This window comes from Pseudonaja textilis, chromosome Z, assembly GCF_049901715.1.
Source record: "Pseudonaja textilis isolate UNSWEBS1 chromosome Z, rPseTex1.2, whole genome shotgun sequence".
In the NCBI taxonomy this organism is placed as follows: Eukaryota; Metazoa; Chordata; class Lepidosauria; order Squamata; family Elapidae; genus Pseudonaja; species Pseudonaja textilis.
The window spans coordinates 16,994,270-17,011,208 of NC_142008.1; the positions used below are offsets into that span (position 1 = coordinate 16,994,270).

General features: G+C 32.7%; 1 protein-coding gene across 1 annotated transcript in view; it reads right to left on the reverse strand.

The window, feature by feature from the left end:
- Positions 1-16,939, reverse strand: part of CCDC7 (coiled-coil domain containing 7) — a 256,642-nt gene that overhangs the window by 50,494 nt on the left and 189,209 nt on the right. Inside the window, exons 47-55 of the mRNA XM_087917690.1 lie at positions 16,743-16,877; positions 15,618-15,743; positions 14,686-14,793; positions 13,391-13,516; positions 11,605-11,724; positions 9,253-9,375; positions 4,327-4,446; positions 1,863-1,988; positions 395-505 (exon numbers count right to left, since the gene is read on the reverse strand). Coding sequence (XP_087773816.1) covers positions 395-505; positions 1,863-1,988; positions 4,327-4,446; positions 9,253-9,375; positions 11,605-11,724; positions 13,391-13,516; positions 14,686-14,793; positions 15,618-15,743; positions 16,743-16,877 — 1,095 coding nt within the window. The remainder of the gene's footprint in view (positions 1-394; positions 506-1,862; positions 1,989-4,326; positions 4,447-9,252; positions 9,376-11,604; positions 11,725-13,390; positions 13,517-14,685; positions 14,794-15,617; positions 15,744-16,742; positions 16,878-16,939) is intronic.

Below are 16,939 nucleotides of genomic sequence, written 5' to 3' on the forward strand. Positions count from 1 at the left end.
GGGGCTGCCACAAAGAAGAGGGGGTCAAGCTATTCTCCAAAGCTGGGTGGAAACTAATCAAGCAGAGAAGCAACTTAGAACTAAGGAGAAATTTCCTGACTTAGAACAATTAATCAACTTGCCTCCAGAAGTTGTAAATGCTCCAACACTGGAAGTTTTAAAGAAGAGATTGGATAACTATTTGTCTGAAATGGTATAGAGTTTCCTGTCTAAGCAGGGGGTTGGACTAGAAGACCCCAAAGGACCCTTCCAACTCTGTTATTCTATATTTTTTTCTATATCAATTTTCTTTAGTTTACAGACTGCCAAATAATATCAATAGAACCAAACAGATTTCAAGAAGAATGTTCTCATATTTTAATTATAAATAAAATATAAATTATCACATATATACCAGTGGTATTATCTGGTTCCATAGCCTGGATTTCTTCTTGTAGTTCAAGATTTGATTCCAAATGTTCTAATAAAAGCTTCTTCCATGCATGTAATTTATGAAGTTTTATTTCTACAAACAATAATGCTTTAGAGTTATTTTTGAAAATGGTTTCATATGTTTATCATCAAAATCTGTAATTAAAAACTTGATTTCTCACATATTTTTATTATGCATATTTACCACTATCTGATCAAACCAAGGCTGATTACAAGAAATTAAAAACTAAAATAACACAATTTCAAAATGGCTTCCTCTGTTGGAAATTCTCAATCATCCAGGTCATGTTTGTCTAAAACATGCTTTCTCATTGGTGCCCTAAGCACTGACAAATCTTGGTGCCCCCCTCCTTTGTACACACTGTACAAACAAAGCCATGCTTAGGCTACATAAAAGTTTTGGGGCCTGGTGCCCTTTGGGCCTGGTGCCCTAAGCATGTGCTTGGTCTGCTTAATGGTTAATACACCACTGGTATTATAGTACTCCAATCATGTGGTAATAAAAGCATGAATCTCTGCAATTAGGGCCTTCCAATCTGACAAAGCTTCAAGTGGCATACCAACAAAAGCTGGGCAAAAGCTATCCAAACCAGTCCCTCCATTTGCTGATCAAGAAGGAGCCTGAGTCCAGGAGAACCACCCTCCCTCTAGTCGTAAGTATCTTGCCTCAGAGGGAATATGACCCAATTTCAAATGAATGTAAAATATCAGGAAACGATCAGCTGTCTCTATTGGGGAAGAGAATAAGATCAAACTTATTTTGAATTTTAGATACAAAAGGGGTAGATTGACTATTTTATTCACTTGAAAGACTACTCTTATATTAATCCTGAGAAATTGCAAGTAATGTTCATGAACTTTGGCTTCCACAACAATTTTATTTGTAATACCTACACAAGTCAATTCCCTGCAACTATAAGAGGTATTTTTTGCTATATCAAATCCCGAGAGAGAATTTATGAAAGACACCATCCTACCACTTTAAGAAATATATAATTTGTATTAGGGAATACTGCTGAAATTCTTGTAATTCTAGCCATTTCAATCCAGCTTGCTTATAGGATTCTACATTATTTGGGCGAGGGGGGGATTACATTTGTTTAAATTAAATAAACTCATGGTACCAACAGTTGCACTGACTTCTGAAAAGCAGAATCCCAAGTGACCTTGCAAGATGTAGTCACCTTGCAAGGTGTTATCAACAATATAAGTAAGTTTATCTGCGAAATATTTTGCAATCAAGCAACAATGGCTTAAAGGAGGTTTTTTTCTGTTGACTCCTTTTCAGAAGGGAGCAAGCCTATTGGATGAGAATCTGAGTACCAAATTAGAGTGGCATACAGAACAGTAGTGAGTGACTGCTTTATTCCATGCTGCCACCATTGAAAAATATGCAGGTGCCGATATATAGGCATTTATTTTCCACTTACCTTCAGATCTTCTCATTAAGGCTTCTTCTGAGACATGATCTTCTATTTTTTGTATATCATGTACAGTTGCTTCTAGTTCTACACTTAAATGTCTTCTTTGCTCATTTAATTCTTGTAGTCTATGTGCTAAAAATAATTTCAGGCCAAATAAAAACAATAATATATATATTCTGCAATAATTATCTTAAGTATAACTGCATACAATATTATTTAGCTATTTTATTCTAAATGGATTTAGATAATACTTTCTGAATACATATCTGATTTTTACATTTCTAACTAATTTGACAACAGCTGTAAATAGTGATTCATTCATTTATTCCACCTCTGTGGAAGCCGTTCAATTAAATATTAATATTCAAACTTTTGTAAAGGTGTTATTACCAACAGAATACATATTTTGATAAACAGATATGTCTTTTCAAAATTCTGGCTTCCAAAATGACTAATTCCATCTTTTGAGCCATCTAAAAACAAGCAGTCATCTTTGCAGGCATTCATATAAGTACTGCAGTTCAAGATATTATCAGAAAAGATGTGAGATCTGTTTGCTTATTAGCCCCTATTCAGTTATGTTTTTGGATAAGAAGCAAATAATCCTGCAGCTATTTTAGTACAATTATCTTAAAATTATTATTTCGTTTTGTTTGTACTTAATTTTTTATACTCAGTAAGGAATTTCCTGCATTTTTGAGAAATCAAGTGCTGATTTTATTATTCTGTAATATTTGGAATTATAGAATGCAAGCGGTTGCAATCTTATGGAGATTATATAATCTAATGCTACACCCAGTTTACAAATCCACTATGACAGCATCTCTCACAGATAACTAAGGCAATATGTACCACTATAGATAGCCTTATCATCAGAATTTTTTTATGATGTCCAACTGAAGTCTACTTATTTGTGATTTCAGTACATTATTTCTTGTGCTGAAAGCCTCTGAACAACTTTGCTCCACTTTTTACATGATAATATTTTGTCTGCTTGAAGGCAACTATTATTCTTTCTGCATTCCGATCTTTTCCAACTAAACAGATCCAACACAACTAAATATTTCTAATCATTTTTTCCGTCCAATTCCCTTTTCATCTTGGTTGCTAGATTGATTTATATATATTAGGAAATATAGGCATTGAACTAATCTCAAGATTCATTATAGAAGATTTGGGATGGTTTTTTCTACATTCAAAATGTTTAATCAAAACAGTGACTAATTGGGCACTGCCACTAAAGATAAGGCATAGCATTTTTGTATACACTACAATCTTAAATAATTGCCCATTTTATAATACAGTCTCACCTGAGTGAAATACCACTCTATACATCAAATTTGAATGATCAAGAAATGAGAGAAGAAAATGAGCCACGAAATAAAAGCTACTTCCACAATTTTCTAATTTCTAACAAAAGTTAAATATGGACTGGAAATAAAAGCCATTAATATTATTTTTGAAATAATAATTGCTGCAACTAAAGTCTGTTAATTTAGTTTGCACTCACTGAATATTTTTCTCTAATAATGTAAATTGTCTTACTCCAGAAAACATCAAAACTGTGTTTCAAATCGGTGTACCTAATTTCCATTATATATCTGTTTGTCACCCATTGATAACACCTCTTTTATTTAAATATCTGGGGAACTCTGATAATTGTTAAAAAAAAAATATCAAAACTAAACTTATTTCTCTAAAAGTAGCAAAATTTGCCTATATTATTTGTAAGCTTTGCCCACAGATGGTTGCTAACAGTTCTTGTTAGTGGACAGCTGTTCATTTTATTGATTTTATTTTTTATTGGTCAATGACAATGACAGAAAAAAATAAATTTCTGAAGTTTTGATAATGTATAATGTAATCTTACGTATTGTCACACAGTCACCAGACTGAATTTGGCATTTTTTAGCTAAATATCATGTCGGGGTGAGATTCTACTGGTTCGATCGGTTCTATAGAACTGGTAGCTCCGAAGAGCAGCTGACACTGAACCGGTTCGCTGGGACAAGGTTTTGGTCTGCTGGTTGGCCCACCCACCCGCCTGGGCTCTAGACTGTCCTTTAGTGGCTGTGTTTTCCTCCTCAGCTGCTTTGCGCGACACAGCTGAGTGCCGCTTCTCAGCTGGAGAAGGTAAATGCTTGCTGGAACCAGTAGTGCGCATGCACATGCAGCGCGTGTTTGACACACATGTGCACGCTCCCCATGCCAGTCGGATCCCACCCCTGTATCAAGTCCTTTCTAAGGACTGGGATAGTCAGATGCTGCTATTTGATATTAGAGCTTAGAGTAGGATGTTTGCTGTTCTGAGTAAATCTGCTTGCTGCAATATATACTACTACTACTATTATTCATACTGCTTTAATCCTCCTGACTCCAAGCAGTTTACAGCAAAAGACACAATGCAATATATCTGACAAACAATTTTTATTTATAAATGATGAAAGCGTGAGAAACACTACATACATACCACTGACAGTGCCTGGTTGACTAATTTCAAGAGTTTCAGCTTCTCTTAATTCTTTCTCCTTAGATTCCAGATTTTCTAGCAAGTGTTCTTTCTTCTCAGATAGTGCACATAATTCTTCTTCTGAAAAAAAAACAATTTTATAATGAGCAACTGAAAAAAATAGCTTAAAATGTCCTTAGTATTTATTATATTGTATCACAATAAATAATTGATTTTTCTACTTAAGGAAATAATATTTTTTAAAAAACCCAAAGCAGACCATAGAATGTGAAATGTATCATTACCTGCCAAGATCCATAAGAGATTACATATTACTTTATCAATGTATGTCCCATGGAAAGCAAATAATAATACAATTATTCAAAAAGAGAGTACAACCACCACCCCCTTTTCTATGTCTTCATAATTACATATTACCAGAATTAGCATTACGGTAACCAAATTATCTACAGTTCTTAAAGACAGAACCTTATTTATTAAAACTGTATCTGCTCACAGTTTTGAAATTATGTTATTTAGAATCATGCTGTTGTTATGGCCATCATTGTTCTAATGTCACCAATGTTCAATAAAACTGATTTGGTAGTGCAGAGTATGCAGCATGAAAACAAATGGAACAGAAGGAATTTCCCCTCAGGTGCAGCCACAACATGTAACAAAGAATCTGTCAAATAACAGTGCCACCATCACTGCATTCTTAGACAAAACATACTTTGTTTATTCAATTTCTATGGAACATCCAGTTGGCCAGATTTAAAACACCACAGTTTTTTTCCCAAATTCCCTTTTTTCAGTTCTGATCTATAATTACAATTTTGCAATAAATGTAGGTGATCTTTTAAATGGAGCAGAGCCTTCATAAAGCATTTTTTTGTTTCATTCACATTTAATTCAAACATGTTTACTTTTGAAGACAAATTATTGAATAGTTTTCCTAGAGTAGCCTCTATAAGATTGCTCTTATCGACTTCCGGTGGTGCTTCCATCAACAACGGTTCAGAGACCGCGATCGTGCGTTGCTCTGATCCGTGTTTCCCTTGTCGGAAGGGTCCTAAAGGGACCGGTGTCATCCTGACCCACCTCAGACGGGTGGGTGAAGAGGAGGAGACCGCCAGCTGGGTTGAGGGGAACCGCATCTCACCTCCCTGGCTAGGTATTACTCCCCTGGAAGAGAGGGAAAAACGGCAGTCTAAAATGGCTTCCCTGAAGACAAAAAGTTTTGTGCTGGAGCGGTGAAGTGGTAAGTGACATGTAACCAGATAAAAGAACTTGATTTTTTTCTCAACAACCCCGAGAAGTAAAAAGAAAGTGCCCACGCATAAGAGTAGCACAGTGGTGAACAGAAAATAAGAGGAAAATACAAGGTAAACAAAATTGGCGCATAAAAAGCTATAATGAAATTAGATACTAAACTTGAATAATATAAATTGGCATTAATTAGGCATTGGATTAAATGATGGACCTGCTTGGAATTGGTTAATATTAAGAAAATTAATCATGGAAATGATTGGAAATTAATGTCTAATATAATTAAAAGAGAAAAGAACTTCGAAAAGTGGAAAGTGATACAGACCACCATCTAATGGTTAAAGACTTTTTTTCCCTGCAAAATTATATAGAAATTTACTGGACTTATAACTGTTATGAAATAAAAGACAAATAAAATAATAACCCCAGAAATTTAGAAATAAGGGAGAGAAATTCCGCCAGGAGGGTATACAAATGCAATTCCCTGGGACTGTTGGGTGTTGAATGTGATAAAGAGACAGAAGGATTAACAAAAGAAACAAAGATAAAAGGAGACTTTTGGCAAGGATTGCAATAAAAGACTTTGAATATTAATAATTTAACTGATTTTAAAAATGGAAGAAATAAGCAAAGATGTTAAGTTGGAACTACAAATGGTAAAAGGAATGTTGAAAGAAAGAAGGGAATTACTGGAAATACTGGAAAAGAAAATAATGGCGATGGCAGAAGAACAAAGCAATTCCAGTGAGGCGGAATCAAAGGAAGAAGAAAGAGACTCAGATAGACATGGAGAACAAGAGACATTGCCAAAAGACACTAAAGGAATTAAAACTATGATATTGATGATAGAGTCAATAAATAAAAGAGAAAACGCTCATAGGATTAAACAGAAGAAGAAGAAACTATACAAGAAGAAATTTCAAAAAAGAGAACAGGAAGTGGGGTGGGGGGGGCAGAGAAGATGTGTGAAATGTTAGAAGTAAAGAAGGAAGACCAGGGAAATTTAGAAAAGGGAAAGTTGCTAAAATTGAAAGAAACAATAAAGCCGAAAAATTTAGAGATAAGTGTTAGGGATTCTATAAGGGGGATACCACATGGAATATATATTGGTGTTTAGCTTAAAACTTACTGGGAAATATTTTAGGAATGTGTATATATATGAATATGAACTGCATATAAAATGTGTTGTTATGAACCCTTTTCCTTTTTGGAGGATTAAAACAAGGGAATTAAATGAATTAAAAAAATATGATTATTAATGATTATAAATGAAGTGAAGATAAAATGAGAGATATTAAGAAGTTAGTTTAGTGATTTAATGGAGAGAATATATACAGTTGACAACATATACAGTTGATTATTTAATGGATATTAGGATTATATAATGAGAATATTTTATTATGATTAAAGTAGGGGAATGGAAAATGCCATATGGATCCTAAATATATTGGTTTTATTATATTTTTACTCTTCTCAGATCATTTATTATATATCGGCTTAGAGAAAACTAAGGATAATAATGATGAGTAGTGTAAAATAAAATAGGTGGTAAGCTGAAAATGGAAATAATAGGGGATAAAGGTTTGAAAACTTATGTATGGATGGAATGATATTGATACCGAATCTATGAACTGAAATATAAAATGTAAATTTATTTAAAGATGAGTGAAATGGATAATAATATGAGTTAATATTATATAAGATTAATGGAAATGAAAGAGTGACTATATACAAGTGTTATAATCTGCAAACACGTTGCTCACATGAAAAGATGTATAAAATTTAAAAAATAAAGAACTTTTTGAAAAAAAAGATTGATGTTATCTTTTTTCACTTCATAGGCTTTATTTTCCAGTGTTCTATCACTGGTCATCATACTGAATCATAGTGTTCTACCATTGGTCATCATACTGCTGACTTACAGAGGACTGTAAAGCACTATGAAGCCATATATATATCTAAGTACTCTTGCTCTTACTACTGCATGTAAACCTATCATTACTGGCATGTGTTAAAGCAGCACTGATGGGTTAAAAAAAAGCAAAAAATAACATATGATAAATATATTCTCAATGGACAGTCATATGTAGAGTAATTTGTCTTTGGGAGAAACTATTAGAAGACAATTCTTAATACAGAATTTCACATCCCAAAATGTGAAAGTCATCATTTCCAGAAAATGACTAAATAATGAGATGATTAGATTTCAAAGTCAGTCTTTAACAGATAATAACTTCTGAAATTGATGTAGATTTGAAGGTATCTTTTTGTATGTAGTAAGTCTTGAAAATTCATTACAGACGATCCTTTTTTTCAATAGGAGGAAACTGTGAGACAATAACAATAGTAACTTCATCGCTATCATCATCAATATCACTTCATTTGATTATTTATGCAATTTGCAAAAGGGTAACAAAAATTGTTAAGGAAAATGTTTAATAGAAATCTAATTGAAGGAATATGAGAGGTAATTATGCGCAAAATTTGAGTACAATATGAGTTTCTGCTTGATATAAGCTGTACCAATAAGAAGTTGAATATTTGAATGTGAGAAAGTTAGTATACTGTACATTTATTGACAAGGAAGCATACGATAAAGTGAATAATTATGGAATCTTTGTACAAGTTGTAAGTAAAGACTGAATGCGGTAAGAGAGGTATAATTTGGAAGAAAAGCTTGTTAATTTATTTACTTACTTATTTATATGCCATCTTTATTATTTTTATAAATAAATCAAGATTGTGAACATACTGAATACTTTTCTCTTCTTCTATTTTCCCCTCAATAATATCCCTGTGAGATAGGTTGCGCTAAGAAGAAATTGATGGAAGCTTAACGGAAGCTTGAAGATTGATGCAAGAGATTGATTAGAAGCTCCCATCCAGCTTTCATATCTTTCAACATGACAAACTCACAATTTCCCACTTTTTAGCCAGATTTCTTAATTACTAAGCGAAATTGGCTCTTAGAATAATTAACAAATGGTCCTACTTTGAACAGGGATTAAAACAAGGATATGCAATATCTCCTTTGCTCTTTAATATATTTCTAGAAAAATATATAAGGAACGTCTTCCATCTAATAAAGTGGCCATAAGCATTCTTTACTGAATTGTTTGCTTCATCTGACAAATGAAGTTTTGCTACAGAACATATGTTACCTATACTCAAATTTTATATATATGTAATAAATCCAAATTTTATATGTATATATAGTTCCAGCCAAAGTAGCTAAAGAGAAGATGTTAAATCATATGAAAGCAGTTGCATCGCTGGAAGCTAAAAGCATAAGACTACATCTGATTTACTTTGGCCATATTAGGCATGCAAGTTCATTGGAGAAGACAATGATGCTAGGACTGCTTATTGGACAAAGAAGGAGTGGCAAAAAAGAACACTCTGGATTGATAACATCAAACCTGATGCAAAGTTGAGCATACAATTGAAAAAAGCTATGTTTGATAGGATAGCATGGGGAACACTTGCCTATAAAATCATCAAGAGTAGGACATGATTAAATAATGAAAACTAACGAAGTACAGTATATTTCTATCTTTCGACTAGCATTTGTACATCTTAAATTTCTCCACTCCTTTACATTACCTTTAGCAAACATTTTACTTATTAAACTAAACATATTTCTTACAAAATCTAAATAATATGTTCTCTACTTGCCACTGGGTCTTGTAATAATAATTGTTTCTGATTTTTTTTCTGATATTTCGTGTATTTCTTGTACAGTTTTTTCTAGATATTCAGTCAAATACCTATTTTTCGTAGTGAGGTCTTTCAGTTTATAATCTACAAAATAAATACAATCTATATACTAAAACGTAATACTAAAATTCTGAATATTACTAATATAGTTATATTTAACTATTATGTTAAATAAAATGCTGCAGTTCATTTATATTGTGGATAATCTATTGTATACATATATGTTATATGTATGTATTCGATGTACATACGATTAAATTATAGACTACTTCATTTATATTGTTTCATACAATAAAGCAGTAACTCATACAACAGTCTATATTAAGTTCATATTGTACTGAGTATTTATAATTAAATAGTCCATGTTGGTAGACTAGATATATATAGTTTATATAAATAATCTAGTCGCGGGGAGAGGATATATATATATATATATATATATATATATGTATATATATATATATACACATACATACATACATATACATATATGTGTGTGTGTGTGTGTGTGTGTGTGTGTGTGTGTATAGCACCACGTCATAGTAGTTGTGGTTTTAAAGTTGTAGCAACGTTTCAGCAGAATCTCATCTGCCATCATACCCGAACAAAGCTGAATGCCATACATGTAAGTACCCGCAAAAACTTAAGAAAACATATATATACATACATACATACATCTGGGTGCCTAGTTGGGGTGTGTTTGAGCGGGGGGGGGGGTCTGTTTATGCCCAGGTGTTTGCTTGGCTTGTGGTGTGGAGATTTTTTTGTTTGAGAGTGCAGGCTTCCAGATAATTGACAGTATGGTGGAGTAATCTCTTCTATTCATGCTTTCAGGTCTTTTTTCAATCTCTATGGCTTCTCTGATAATTCTGTAGCTGGGATTTCTATAGTGGCTAGGGTTTTGGTGTCATTGAAGTTGATGCTATGACCTGTGTTGGACTAGTGAGGAAGTGTGTTCCAGCTTTCCTCACTAGTCCAACACATGAAAACCACAGCTCATTGCAATATAAAAGCCTGATGATGGCAGATGAGATTCTGCCGAAATGTCATTACAACTTTAAAAGCACAACTATAATGACACAGGAAAATACCCAAACAAACTGAATACCATACATATAGATACCCATGAAAAATTAAGAAAACATATATATATATATATATATATATATATATATATATTTGTTTTCGTCGATTTTCACAGGTACAGGTATGCAGGTCTTGGCGTGTTCAGGTCTGTTCCTGTGTAAGATTGAGAGTATCTTGGCAACATTTTGATGAGGTCCCACTCGCCATTTTCAGGCTGGTGCTTTCGGATTCGTACTTATGCAAGCAAACCATGATCGAAGCTGCCGTCTCCCTATATATACACAAGACAACCACCATCCAGAAACCAGACCACGGCTGCATCACCAGCTGCCACACACTTGTGTCTTCGGCTCTGTGCTTCTCAAAGTAATGTGAGCTTGCAGCTGCTTCTTCCTTTTAACTGCTAGTGGGGGTGTGACTTGATTGGGTGGGGGCTTGGCTGTGTTCTGATTGGGTGGGGGGTGTTCTCATTGGTTGGGGGCCTGGCTGTGCTCTGATTGGCTGGGAGTGTGTTCTGTTCAGGTGGGGGTTTAGTTGTGCTCAGGTTAGTCTTAGTTGCTGGGGGATTTGAGCTGGTGAGCTGTGATCCTGCTGTTTGGCTTCGCGTTTGTGGTAGTGCCGCATCTTCATGGTGGGCGTCAGTTCGCTTCATGTATGGGTTGGAGGGGTTTGAAGTGGGTAGTGATGCAGCTGCGGTGCAGCTTCTGGTCCATGGTCGTGTCTCATCTTCTGTGTGGGTGTGAGTCTGCTTTCTACGTGGAAGTGTGGTGGAAGCAGGTGTATTTCCTTTTATTATTAAAGAAATATTTTTTTGCAATGATATTGGCTTACCCATTCATTCTCCTTGTCATCCTAAAGCTATAATCTCAATGTACCACTTTCACTGATCACTTTGCTAATTTTAATTTTTTATTACTAATAGGTTTTTTTGTTGTAATTATTTTTTTTCATATGTCCAATTTTTTGTTTATTTTTCATTAATTGTAAGTAATTTTTACTTACAATTATTTATTCATAATTATTACTACTTTGAACAAATTAACAATTTAAAATCAGCATTATTTGAATACAAACATTAATTAATATTGATGTGGTTTAATGTAAAAAAGCTATCTAAATAAGAATGCCAAAAAAAATCAACAAAATTTGTCTAGTATCGATCAAGTGGACAATTTATAAATTTCAGATTACAGTTATCATGGATAGAAAAAAACCCAGAAAGCATACCAGTGATAGTGTCTGGCTGGACAGCTGCAAGAACTTGAACTTCCTGCATCTCTTTTTGATTGAATGCCAAATCTTCCAGTATTGCAAACTTCTTCTCTAACAATTCATGTAGATCTTTCTCTGCAAAATTAAGGGATTTTTAAATAAGAAATCACTGTTCCCAAAAAAGAAAAAATTTATTCAAAAATAAATTACTTAATGGGAATTTCAAATGCCACATTTATCATTATAATGTAAAATAATTAACAGATGAATGAATATATAATAAAGTAAGATTCTTTTAAATTATTGTAACACAAATACATTTTGCATTATTAAAATAATAATAATGGCAATAGAAAATATGAAGGACAGATTTTAAAATCAAATAGGAATTTGCTAAAATAAAAATACTGACTGACCTACAAAAAATAGAAATGTAGTTTTTTGAGCTCATCACAAAATATTCATAGAATGTTCTCATCAGACATACAACTATCATTACTGAACACAGAGAACTTGAACAATAAATCCTAGGCAGTAGCAGTCATTTAGGTGTTTCAAATTATGACAAGAAACTAATTGATAGCCACTGTACTTTCTTTAGGTTGTATGTAAAAGAGTATCAGGACCTCTTACAGTTCTTGTAATCATATTTTGAAAGTTTTCACAGGGTCTTCAGTATTAGTCAGTGCAGCATATTATTCAATCCCCATAGATAATACTGCACAGCCTATATGAGGTTTTCTGAATCATAAAGATGATAATGACTCCTTTACTGGTTTCAGATAAATTTGAGTTAGCCACTTTGCCCTAGGTTACTCGGCTGGCAAGCTTCTTTCTGATATTACTCAGAATGATTTATAAGTACACTGTAAATCCTTTAGGAAGGACATGAAGACAGTGCTTTTGCTAAATGGGGTTTCCTACAAACAAATACAAGAATACTATACCAACGAACAGTATAAAGAACCCAGTAAAATCACATTCTTTTTTTTTACAAGAATTAAGTTTTTTGTTTTTTCCCCTCAGCAGTATAAGGTTTGAATTCAATCACTGGCACAGAAATAATAGATCAGAGGATTTCTATCATGATAATGCTTGAAAAGGGACATGGTGGCTCAGTGGCTAAGACACTGAGCTTGTCGATTGGCAATTTGGCAGTTCGAATCCCTAGCACCGTGTAATGGAGTGAGTTCCTGTTACTTGTCCCGTTACTTGCTTCTGCTAATCTAGCAGTTCAAAAGCATGTTAAAATGCAAGTAGATAAATAGGGACTACTTTGGTGGGAAGGTAACAGCGTTCCGTGTGCCTTTGGGGTTTAATCATGCCAGCCACATGATCATGGAGATGTCTTCGGACAGCTTTGTAACAGAAATGAGCACCGACCCCTAGACCCTAGAAACAATTAGCATGTGTGTGCAAGGGGAACCTTTACCTTAATATTTGAAAAGATTTGACCTATGATCTAATACAATATTTTCCAAGGGCTTCAAGCATAATTAAATTTAAAAACAAGCAAGATTCAAATATGGAGAAACTGGCAGAGAGATGAAATCTCATATACTTCCTATAAATTTGTCTAGAGCTGATGTTGAATTCTGCTTTACTGAATTTTTAGTTCAATGGTGGGAATAACATTCATCCCAAGCAAATCTTTGAAGTCCAAAAAAGCCACTGAATTAAACACAAACAAAGCTGATACCAGGGAAAAGGCTGATCATGAGTTAGTATAAAGCTTTATTTTCCCCCAACTTCCTGTTCTTTCTATTGAGATAGCTTTGAATACAACATTTTATTTGCTTACCGCTGGCTCTTATATCTAGACGTATTTCTGAAGTACTATGTTCCACTCTTTGAATATTCTTTACTATTGTCTCCAACTCTGTAGTTAACTGTTTTCTTTGCTCATTTAACTGCTTTTGTTTATCTTCTACAAAAACATTTTAGATCAATTCATAACAAATTATTAAATGAATAAAATTACTGTACAATTTTGCAATCAGTATTCAATATAATCTCAATTGTTTACATTTTAATGAGCATTTCACACAACTTCTTACAAAGAACTGAGTTAAAGTGTATAATCTGTGTTCTTTGTCTTAATATCCAAGTTGGCACTATTAAACAAATTAAAGGTTAGAAACCAGGATCTTAACCATATTTTGAAATAATAATTCAACAAAGAAAATTTACCAAAAAGTCTGTACAACCAAATACAAACTAATATGCTATGCAATAGTTATGTTGTATGCCTGTATTATTGTTATCTTTCTCATTTTTTCTATTACCTTCTCTTATCTTATGGTTATATTACTTTGTTGTTTATATGCACATTGAGAGCTTCTGCACCAGAGACAAATTCCTTCTATGTCCAATCATGTTTGGCCAACGAAGTATTCTGTTCTGTTATATTCTATTAATTCAGTTGACTTTTGGTTTCTAAATATATTTTAAACCTATATTAAGACTGATTTATGCCCTATTTTAAGAGAAAACGTATGTGTAATCCATTCATATTCCTGATTTCAGTTATGGATCTTTCAAGCCACAGACATTAGAGTAATAACTGGAGGAACAGTATTAAATTGGAAAGCAGGTTTCAGGAACTTAAGCTTTACTGCCTGATATTTCTATCAAGGAATCTCTCAGAATTCTATTTTTTCTAAGCAATTTAAATTCTAGTATTCAAAGTTCTGGAAGAAAATGTCATTATTAAATATATGAAATGAAACTATACATATTCTTTTCATTAAATTCAGGTGTCTCTTGAAAAAAGTATTACTATACAGCTAAAGGATCATATAAGAATATCTGCAGTAGATAGTAAGTAAAAATAACAAATTATTGGTAATATCCAGCAAAAGTAAAATATATTTTAAAAAATGAAATTATATATTACCAATGTTAAAGCTTCTTTTGCAATTGCTTTCGTAAGAAACTCCAAACTAACAGTTTGCTGCTTGTCCTACTTATATAAGTATTAAAGCAGGAATAATTTTCTATAGAAATTCTCAGTTTGCCTAATAAATGAAGCACCTTAATTCAAGGTACACAAAATTAATATTATAGCTGAAAGTATGAGAAATCACCCAAACATACCATCCAAACCGCCAGGTTGGGCCGCTGCAAGAGCTTGAGCTTCTTGTAAACTTTTTAAATTTTCCAATAACAGTTGTTTCTTCTTAGATAATGTATATAATTCTTTTTCTACAAAAAAAGAAAAAGAAAAATTATCTTTTTAAAGTTAAGAAGCCTCTCATTGGTCAGAAAGTTTAAAAGAAAAAACATTTTAATATGGATAACTTTATATAATTTATAAATAATTTGTCTATTAATACAGTTAATTTTTAAGTGCAAAGAAACAAAGTAGGAAAAATAATATGCCACAAAGCATTTAGAATTTTCTGTGAAATTTGAATTATGTTCCTACAAGAACCCAAGAAACTTTCCTGATAAGGAACAAAATTCTTTAATACCATATGAAAAACAGTATTCATTCTGATCTCTTGATCAGTATGAAATAAACAATAAAATTTAAAACCTTACATATTAAATATATATTGCCATATTTCAAAATAAAAGTTTGAGAAACACCTACTAAATAGCTTTATAGCAATAGCAATAGTTCTTAGATTTACATACCACTTCAGAGTGCTTTACAGCCTTCTCTAAGTGGTTTACAGAGTCAGCATATTGCCCCAACAGTTTGGGTCCTCATTTTACCCACCTCGGAAGGATGGAAGGCTGAGTCAACTTTGAGTCTGGCAAGATTTGAACTGCCAAATTGCAGGCAGCTGGCAGTCAGCAGAAGTAGCCTACAGTACTGTACTCTAACCATTGCGTTCACCTTGGCTTATAATATCATGTAAATTAATTGATTATAGCATTTTATTTTATTTTTATGACAAAAATTGAAACTACTTTTTCAGACATAATTGAATTTATTTTGTTTTTAATAAAGAATGCCATTCTAATGGAATTTATAACTGCTTAGAAAAAAGGTTTTATATATATTCTTTTTGTTAACTTACCTCCATAATGTCTATCTGGAAATTTCTCTGGAGCACCTTGCTGCAATACTAATATCTCCTGAAAAACTTTCTTTAGCTCTTTAGACAAATTGCTTCTTTCATCAGATAATACTTGTAGTTTATGCTCTGTAAAAATAATTAGGTCAATTCATTTAAAAATTGCTGATATATTTGCCCTATTAATAATATAATGCATACAATTGGTATGTAGCCTATCACAAATATTTAGCTGTGACACTTATAGTTTTTAATATTAGTTAATAATAGTGATTTTAGATATTTGTCATTTTAGTTTTGTTGCCCATTTCCCAGAGTAATTTGCTTATGAGATGAGTTATATAAATTAATTAAATGAGTTATAACAATTAATTAAATAAATATTAAATAAATACAATGTTTTGTAAAATAAGTAAACCCTATTTCTGTATTTAATCATAATTTAATTTTAAGGGAATGGATATCATTAACACTGTTGTTAATTTTAATTAAAATTGATAAAACTCTATTACTTTATTAAATATGAATTAACATTGGCTTCTTTCATTTATCATATATATGATTAAACATTATTTTAACAGTACAACAAACTGTTACAGTTTACAATTAGAATGAAGATGTTTAAATACTTCCATTTAACCAAGTCACAGAAGAGCTGGAAAGGTATAAGCCTCAGCCTGGTTATACCAGCTACTATGAATAAAGTCTAAAGTAAATTTTTTTCTTTCTCCTTTCTTTCCATGAGGGACAGAAAATTTGAAAAGTCTTACTTACAGCTCAGCAAATAGTGTTTCATCTTAATTATAAATTCAACTGAGGCAAGGAAACTTACTTCAAACTTTATATATATGAGCCATGGTGGCTCAGTGGTTAGAGTGCAGTATTTGAAGGCTACTTCTGCTGACTGCTAGCTGCCTGCAGTTTGGCAGTTTGAATTTCACCAGGCTCAAGGTTGACTCAGCCTTCCATCCTTCCGAGGTGGGTAAAGTGAGGTCCCAGACTGTGGGGGAAATATGCTGATTCTGTAAACCACTTAGAGAGGCTATAAAGCACTGTAAAGTGGCATATAAGTCTAAGTGCTGTTGCTATATCTAGCATTACAAATATCAAAAATTACAGTTTACCTACCATTGATATATCCAGGTTTGGCCACTACAAGAGCCTGAGCATCTTCTAATTCTGTCCAGTTAGAATCCAAACGTTTCTGTAGTAACTCCCTTTTTTTAAGTAAGTGATTCAGTGATCTCTCTTTTTGAATTATTTCTTTAAAAGTATTTAAAAATATTCTCATTATTTATAAAATCACATAACAACACTTATTTTTA